General features: G+C 53.1%; 4 protein-coding genes and 1 pseudogene across 5 annotated transcripts; all 5 read right to left on the bottom strand.

Moving 5' to 3' along the window:
* Positions 1-322: 322 nt before the first annotated feature.
* On the bottom strand, positions 323-862 carry TEOVI_000728400 (histone H2A variant; the record flags this gene model as incomplete). Its single annotated transcript, XM_067220272.1, has 1 exon — positions 323-862. One exon carries the CDS (start codon positions 860-862, stop codon positions 323-325), a length of 540 nt encoding a protein of 179 aa, XP_067076373.1.
* A 469-nt stretch (positions 863-1,331) lies between these two features.
* Positions 1,332-2,636, bottom strand: TEOVI_000728300 (Zinc finger, C3HC4 type (RING finger), putative; the record flags this gene model as incomplete). Its single annotated transcript, XM_067220271.1, has 1 exon — positions 1,332-2,636. One exon carries the CDS (start codon positions 2,634-2,636, stop codon positions 1,332-1,334), a length of 1,305 nt encoding a protein of 434 aa, XP_067076372.1.
* Positions 2,637-3,267: 631 nt separating this feature from the next.
* Positions 3,268-3,888, bottom strand: TEOVI_000728200 (ssm4 protein, putative; the record flags this gene model as incomplete). Its single annotated transcript, XM_067220270.1, has 1 exon — positions 3,268-3,888. The coding sequence occupies one exon, from the start codon at positions 3,886-3,888 to the stop codon at positions 3,268-3,270; it is 621 nt and encodes a 206-aa protein (XP_067076371.1).
* A 589-nt stretch (positions 3,889-4,477) lies between these two features.
* TEOVI_000728100 (uncharacterized protein) lies at positions 4,478-7,384 on the bottom strand (the record flags this gene model as incomplete). Its single annotated transcript, XM_067220269.1, has 1 exon — positions 4,478-7,384. One exon carries the CDS (start codon positions 7,382-7,384, stop codon positions 4,478-4,480), a length of 2,907 nt encoding a protein of 968 aa, XP_067076370.1.
* A 466-nt stretch (positions 7,385-7,850) lies between these two features.
* Positions 7,851-8,351, bottom strand: TEOVI_000728000:pseudogene (annotated as a pseudogene). The gene has a single exon. A coding segment is annotated over exon 1 (501 nt).

Here is an 8,351-nt window from a genome sequence, read left to right as displayed (position 1 = left end):
CCCCCCCCTTTCCTCCATCCACTTTCTGCAAACCATCATCTCATAAGTGGCAAACACACACGCAGACACACTCACACTTCCTTCCTGGCCCCTTCATCCTGAACTCTTTCTTTCCCCCCCCTCAGATGACGTTTGTTCTGTTCTGCACCTGCTTGGTCTTCCTCTTCTCTTTCATTTAAATATGTCCAACTTCTGTGTACAGTGCATTCTTACCTCTCTCCTCTCATCCTTACTTCCTTCGGGGCCCTTCTCTATTAAACATCTAGCGAGCTGAAGGCAACAACAACAGAGCATAAAAGTGAACAATTCACCTCCCTCTGGTCTACGAGCCCCTCTTCGATTTCTTGATGATTTTCTTTTCCAGGCTCTTGTGCACAAATGGCACCACACCTCCCCGGGCAATTGTGGCGTTAACTATCTGGTTCAGCTCCTCGTCACCACGAATAGCCAGCAGGAGATGCCGCGGTTTGATGCGCTCCGTTTTCTGCGCCTTAGCTGCAGCTCCAGCGAGCTCAATTACCTCCGACGTCAAGTACTCAAGCAGCGCAGCACAGTAAATTGCGGCACTCGCACCACAGCGCTGCTTGCGGTTCAGTCCGTCCTTTAAACGCGAGTGAATGCGACCGACGGGGAAGTTGAGGTCAGCGCGGGCTGCGCGGGTCATCTTGTCGCGCCGGCCGGCTTTACCGCCAGTTTTACCTCCTCGCTTGCCTTTTCCTTTACCTTTCCCCTTGCCGTGCGCCGGACCAACGGCCTTCCCACCGAGCTTTCCACCGGTGAGGGCACTTGCCTGCTCGGGACTCATCGCCACGCCGCCGACGAGGGGGGCCTGAGGCACCGCATCATCACCTGTAAGAGACATGACGCAAGTGCTTTAAATGTGGTTACTGTGTACAACTGAATAAACCAGTGAGTTTTTATTCGTTCGTGTCCGTGTATAATGCGCTTTAGGCTCTGGCACCGAGATCCACGTACTCTACCTTTTCCTCTTTCCTTCTGCGTAGCCAAATGACATGTGCACGGCGATATATATATATATATATATAGGAGAGATCAAGAACGGGAGAACATTCGAGAGATGGTTCAAGAGATGGGATCAAAAATGGACTTTACAATTCTGAGGGGTGTAGACACAGACCATAAGAGAAATCACTGGTAACTACGAAGAGAAAGAACGGAAACTGCCGAAAGAAGCCGCTGCCATCGTAGACAGATCAAATGGCAACTATATCTAGTTATTAATACGTTCTTCCATAAGCGTACATGGAGCGATGACGTTAGCAAACATTTGCCTCGCCTTCGCCAGCCGTCTAGTGTTGGTACCGCCACGGTTAGTGTTGCCCCTGACACTCCACGCACACAAGAATACCAAACACGTCAGACAACTGGCACACACCTGCGCCCGTCAGCAATGCACACGGGTAGTGATACGACCGCCTCCCGCAACGTGCACACGGCACAAGGCAAGCGCCAATCTTTATGCGGCAGAAGCTACAAATAGTCTCGCTGTCACCTGCGTGCAAACTCTGAAGTACGGTAGCCGCAACATTCAATGTCAGAGCGTTTGCCCCCTCGATTATGCGGCGCCGGAGCATACACCACTCCAGGCACGTCTGGTGCAGCAGCACTGCGGGGAGCTCCGAAGAAGGTCCCCCATCACTTTGTTGTCCTCCGCACGCAGCACCCTCCCTCGTATTGACGTCCGATCCGTTGCTGAGGCTGGGGGAGGCCTGACCGAAGGCCCCGAAGCGCAGCTTCCACAGCGGACCTAATCTCAGCCCAAGCGTCCGTTGGCTAACCAAACGAACCTGCCCCTCGTTACAAGAAGGATCCATGGTGAGCACATGCCGCAGAAGCTTTGAAACCTGTTGACGATCAGATATGTCAAGACCACATAAAGCACATGTTCCCTGGTATACAAGTGCATAACCGCCCGCGCCCTCCACCCGTATGATACACCGCTCAACTTCCACACGATAACTCTGCGGTTGGTGTTGTGGCGGTGGAAGTACCTCCTCTGCGGACGGCCATGTCTGCCGTTGAGCCTGCTGCTGCAGAGGTGGCATCGTAGTGGATACAGGCTGAGATCGTCCCTCCCCCGCTATCGAGGGCTGCACGGTCGGGTCCCCCGCCATCTGACTCCCCAAACTCATTCCGTTCTCATGCAAATGCGTGAGCGGCGTCGACGGCGTCGAGGGTTCCGTCTCACCGGGATCTAGGGAACTGTTTGGAGCCGTTGCTTGCGGATCCGCTCCGTTAACTCTGGGAAATGACGAAACGGGTGCATTGTCGGTCGTTGGTGGAACAAGCAACGCATTATTTGTTGCTTTCCCCCCACCCTTAGAAGCAACAGCAAAGGTGGTATCGCCTTGGCTCTGCGGAACGTCGGCAGCGCCGCCTAAGCTGCGCACAAAAGAAACCAACTTGGCAAGAGCTGGGAGCGGCCTGGCCTGCCGAATGTTCTGGACTGATGAGTTGCAGAGCGGGCACATCGGGCGGCCACTGATGCAACGATCAGCGCAGTTAGCGCAGTAAACGTGTCCGCACCTAAAGCACATAGGGCGATCCATAAGATCAAAGCATACGGGGCACGAAAGAGTCCCCTGCGCTAGCTCAAATAAAGCCCGGGCAGCCATGGGGGGAACAGTACGTGGCAACAAGCCAAATGCGTATGTAGACGCTCCTCAGACTGGACAAAGCCTGCAAACGTGAAATGACAAGAATAAGACTATCCCCGCCAACCTTGTAGAACAGGTAAGCTGATGTTGTTCAACCGAGTCACCTCATACACTCCGTAGGTGGGGAATAAGGTCTCCTCAGCCTTCTTACTCCCGCCTGCGCAAAACAGTGGACCGAGGTGCGAATGCACGGAAGGGGGAAACTAGACGTGAAAGCACAACAAGTGAGTGAGCCTTCTGTCGTGCGATCTTTCCACCTCTTCCCCTTGTAATCTGGGACAGCTGAGAACAGGGGCTATGAAGATATTTCTAACCACAGGGTCGGGGAAGAAAGAGAAGAGATTTTCCATTTTACCTCTGCTGCAACGAACAACGAAAAAGTGAGACAAAAACGCCAGCACGGGTCGGCATGGCATCGCCAAGCTGAATAGGTATATGTGAAAGAACGGGGAGGCAAACACACTTGGCAAAGCTGGCAGCCAAAAACCTTCCGCATGGCCACGAAGGGACAAACATTTTGTAAACGTGAACATCACGACAAACCCCGCAGAACAGTTGTGAGAGAATTCAACTGAAGTTATGAGCTGCGTCACTCTTTCTTTGCTTTGGTCCGTTTGGGAGGGTCTCCCGCCTTCCCCACCAGTGATTGGGGCTTGACTGGAAGCTGCTTCCGCCGGCGGCGCTCCATGCGATTCTTCTGCCGTTCTAAATTAATTTGCCGCCTCACCTTCATCACCATTGATTTGAAAGCGCCGTGCAGCACACGAGTGGCATTTCCCTCCCCCTGCGGGAACCGTATCATCAGTAAATTGCCACTCCGCACCAGCACAGAGCCGACGTATTCACGCCGCGTAGAGGGGCTTGCAGCAGGTGCTGGGAACCCATGCATCGTCAGGAGAGACCGCTCCACATCACAGAGGCGCTCACGTCTCTTGGTTGCCTCCGTAAGCGTGACATTGTAGAATTCATCCATGGCAACAAGCCTCCCTTCATACACGTAGCCGTGGGTTGTCTCCACCTCGACACGCAGTGGTGCAGAGACAACACGAGCCTCAGCGGCCCTCGTCCCATCCTTCTCAGTTCCTGTCGGGCTCTCGCCCTGGCCTAATGACTGGTCATTACACTGCTGATGCATCTCAAGGAACTCTCTAATGACAGCAGCGGGTAAGGGGTCCTGTGACCTGGTCGGTCTACTCGCCTCTACCGACATGATGTCGCACCACGCGTGCGCACAACCCTTTATACTGGTAGGTGATCCGGAGAAATGAAACCAATTTAAAAAAAAAGAAGTAGCATGAGTGACAACAAAAGGATAAGCAGTGGTGGCCACAATAGGGTGTCGGGACCGAACAGAGGGGGTAGTAGCTGCAAATGAAAATAACCCCGGACGAAGTAAGGGAAAAAACGCGCAACTCTCTACAAGTGTAGTATGGATCTATCTATAAGCGACCACATCGATACATGCGTATATGCAACACCCGCTACCTCTGTGGAGGTAAGACGACACATCAGAGGATCCTTTTTTCCCCCACCCGTCCACCGGTGCGAAAAAACCGAAGCAAATATATATAACCTCAAGAAGCCCGTCCCTTCCCGTCCCAATGTTGGCACCAACATCTAAGAAACACGTATTGTCTGAAACTTTTGCCGCACGCAGTGCGGCCATATTACAGCATTTGCGACGCGCAGCGATAGGGAGACCTGATAGCTACCATGACGATTCGCCTCGTTTCTTTTGTGTTCAACGGCACAAAGACCGAAGCGAGACCCGATGCACACATCCACAGAAACAACAAGTCCTAAATCGGCATTTGGGTGGGACCTGTCATGTATGTGTTAGACCGAATGTCCAAGTAACACTTCAGAATCGGGTCAAACACAAGGTATTCATCAACCTTCTCCGCGGGCGCTCCTTGTCGGTGCTTTGAGCCATTACCGCAACTTGTCACTGCTGTGGGGTGGACAGCGGACACATAACCAGAAGATGCAAACGGTCCCCCAGAGTCACGCACTTCAGTCTCCCGTGTTGCTCGCTCCGCCGCGACGGCATTGGGGACCCCATTACGAACGGGCCGTCGCATCGTGCTGCGGCCTGACGATGTAGGAAAAGGTGTCTGTTGTTGATGTCGGGAGTGCGCTGACGGGGTTGGCGAGAGAGGGGGAAGTGAGGCACAACGCGATACTAAGTCCTCCCGGCCCCTTGGTATGAAGTTAGTGCAACTATTTCTGCGAGCAGTGTTCTCACAGTCGCCGAGGCCCCCGCGCCCGCTGTCAAGGACCATGAACCGGCGGTTTGGATCAAAGCCGGTGCCACCGGATGCGGGAGTTCTTCTATAATCTACTGCACTCAAGCTGCTCTCCTCATCCACACTGCAACCACACCGCTGTGAATGAAGCGGTGTAACAGTGGCCATTGCCGTTCCTAAAGCAGAGTTGTATCGCTGGGAGCTGTGGAAAGTAACGACCGAATGATCCAACGATTGCGTCGGTGTCTGCGTTAACGGTCCTTCGATAGCATCATTTGTCGCGAATGTCGATTGAGGCACCCCCGTCGGTGCAAACGCGGCATGCCCACCAAGTCGCCCGGCCCTGATTACTACTCTGCCCTCATTTCGCCCCGATCTCTCCTCCACTGGTGTTGTTAGAAGAGAAGACGAAACCATAGGCGTATCCTTCTCCGCTTGCGGTGTGGCCCCAAGGTCGTTCCACTCCAGCGTTGGACCCTGTTCCCCCACCTCAGGTAGCGGAGATAATGAACCACCAGCGTCGAAGGAATCAAAACACAGTCGGTCTACGTTGTGAACGCTGCTGCGTGGTGCCATGGGGGGCTTTGCGTCAAGTTCAGGTGTGTTCTCCGCCGGGACAACGATCGCTGGATGATCACGGGAAGACGACATGCGAATGATGTTCACGGTAAAACGCTCGTCCTCATCGGTTTCATCACAGGTGAGGCTAGCACAGTTGTTGCAATTTTTACCCCCGCCTCTTACCTCCCTGGCGTCGGTCGGGTAAACAGGATCCGCGGCAATGCCACTGCCAGATGTGGCCCTTTTCGATTGCGACCGTTGCGAACAGGGTAGACGCTGTTGCACGCCGTGGTTTAAACTCGCTACCGTGGAAGTCATCTGCTCAGTGGAGGAATAAGAATGAGGTACCTCATTTTGAACTTCATTCCCCAGCCCATCATCGTCTATTCGCGGCACGCTAGCAGTTTCGCCCCGGCTGAGCGCGCTGTTTGAACCATAACTCCGGTCAGGATAGACTATGCTCTCACCAATTAGTTCCTGAATGCGTCTGACGCGTTCCCTCATCAAGTTGAGTGAATTCTGTCCTTCAGAAGCGCTGAACAGGTTTTGAGGGGTACTTTCCACATTTTCTATGGCACTCGACAAATGTAAAGGCTGCGATACCTTTGTGGCTTTCAACCCGCCTGTCTGCACTTGGGCTCTCCTCTCCAACGGGAGAGACTGAGAGCCTACCACCAGCCCCTGCTCTGCGACAACGTGCACGTTCCCCCCGGCTCGCGGTACGGAGGAAAAGTTAGAATGTGCAAGCTGCTCTCGGGTCCGCCGATCCCCATCAAAATTAACTTCCGCGAAGGGAAAGTGGCGAGGATCATCCGCATGTGTAGATGGTCCTCCCCCACTAAAACGGTGACCATCCACACGAAGGGACGTGCCAGGGTGTCGCTGCTTGGCAACTCTTGTTACAGAGTCTTTCGCAGAAAGAACGGCTAAAGGTGATGAGGTTTGAGCTACAGATGCTGCAACGGACGGCTGCGTGCGCGGGGGGCAAAGCGGTGGAGAGCCACTGCTGCCATTCTTAATTGGGGCAGGTGAAGCGAGTTGTTCGAACGCCTCAAATGGGCAGTAAGGTAGCTCCTCTGTGCCCCCTGTCGATGCACACCCAATCCCCTGCGAAGGTAACTGCTGAGGCTCCGGTTGTGGCTCAACCAAGAAGTCCTCCTCACATGTACGGATGATCCGCCAATTGACCGGCACCTCCTCCGGAAGTCGGAGAGAGAGCGGCCATTCTGCTGCGAGCACATCCTCTACAACGCCATCCTGATCTATTGGGGGCGTTTGTGGCATACCCAACAGACGGCGGACACGACAAACGCTGCTGCAGGTTAGCGTGAACTGGAGCAGCTTACGAGACTGAAAAAGTTCGGGGGGCGAAACACGACCGCCCGAGTCCCCATAAAGAGCAGCATGTATTCGGGGGACGTCGAACACAATGTTGGACCACACACGAGGAGTGGCACACTTCAGAGGAACCTTAACGTGCTGCGCGCAGCGCTGCAGCTTCTGAAAGCTGTTACTAAATATTATACGTCGCCTCCCCATCCTGTCCTGAAGAAGCAACTCGATCGTTAGAGTGAAACCGACGCGCGTGGGTTCCTCGCAGAATAACTGAAGTATAATCACACGTTGAGACGCCAGTGCCGAGCCATGACCCCCACTCTTTATCCCCGCACTACCGTGGCCACCCCTTGAGCGGGACGCGGTTGTCGCCAAGAAGGAGACGTGAGAAGACGGCGATATTCGAAGTAGTTGTGACCTTGTAGTTTTGTCATAGGAACAAGTGGCACTTCCACCCACTATATCCAAAGCAGCAAGCGGTTTCGAGCCCTGTGGACTGTACAGTACATACGATGGCACGACTGTATCAGCCGCCGTCCCTGATGCGACAGTGTGCGCTTTCATAGTTCAACTAACTAAACAGTGGTACTTTCCAGGGTATGCAATATATATGCTCGAACCCATACAAATATATATATATATATATGCACGTATTCTAATTGCTTCCCCACGGCAGAGGTTGCAGTCAAGGAAACACCGTACCAACGTCAATCCTGCCGCTCCTGTGGGGTACAAAGCGCTCAAGCGGAAGGAATAAAAGAAAATACAGGAGAAAGGGAGTAAGAGTCAACTGGTAAGGCCACCGCACGCGCGACCGGCTGCACAGCAGAAGGTGAAGCAAAGATTCTGGTGAAACGTGGGTCCAGCCCAGCAAAGGGCAAAGAAAAACGCGTGGTTACGCGCAATGTGAAATCCAAAGATTAAAAAAAAAAATTAGTCTGTAGCAAGTAACAAATGTATGTGAGGACGAAAAGAAACAATAACAACACAGACACCAAGAATAGCAATGGCAGCAAAACCAAAAAAAATGTTATATGAAAATTTGCGGGTAAGCACCTCGCAGTTCAGAAATAAGCTGCTCTGTTGTTTTCCGTCTGGATAGCGGAGCATCTGCTCTGGTTGCGCTGAATCCTGCAGTAACATTCACCACACGAGAAGTCATGGATGACCCTGCCAGCTCCACACTGCTCACCTCCTCCGCCGCATTATCATCGATACAATCGACGCCGCTAAACAGGGTGTACGGAATTAAATGAAGCCTTGTGGTACCCTCAATTTGCGTGATATATTGGCCGATAACCACCTCAGTTCCCATTTCCCACGCCGCTCCGTTGTCAGCCTCCACCATCATCTTAAAAACTTTATTGGGAAGTAGTCCAGTACCAGACACAACACCGACTGCTTTACGGCTGATGCCATCGACAAGTGTTGCCCTATCGAAGTTGACGTACAGCCAACCATTCATCCAGCGGCGTCGCTTTGGATTACACTTGTTCAAAGCGTATAAAACGTTGAATGAGGAAGCTTCATT

The sequence above is a fragment of the Trypanosoma equiperdum genome (genome assembly GCF_001457755.1).
Source record: "Trypanosoma equiperdum strain OVI genome assembly, contig: ctg_1107, whole genome shotgun sequence".
Lineage (NCBI taxonomy): Eukaryota > Euglenozoa > Kinetoplastea > Trypanosomatida > Trypanosomatidae > Trypanosoma > Trypanosoma equiperdum.
This window is presented reverse-complemented; position numbering and strand designations above follow the sequence as displayed.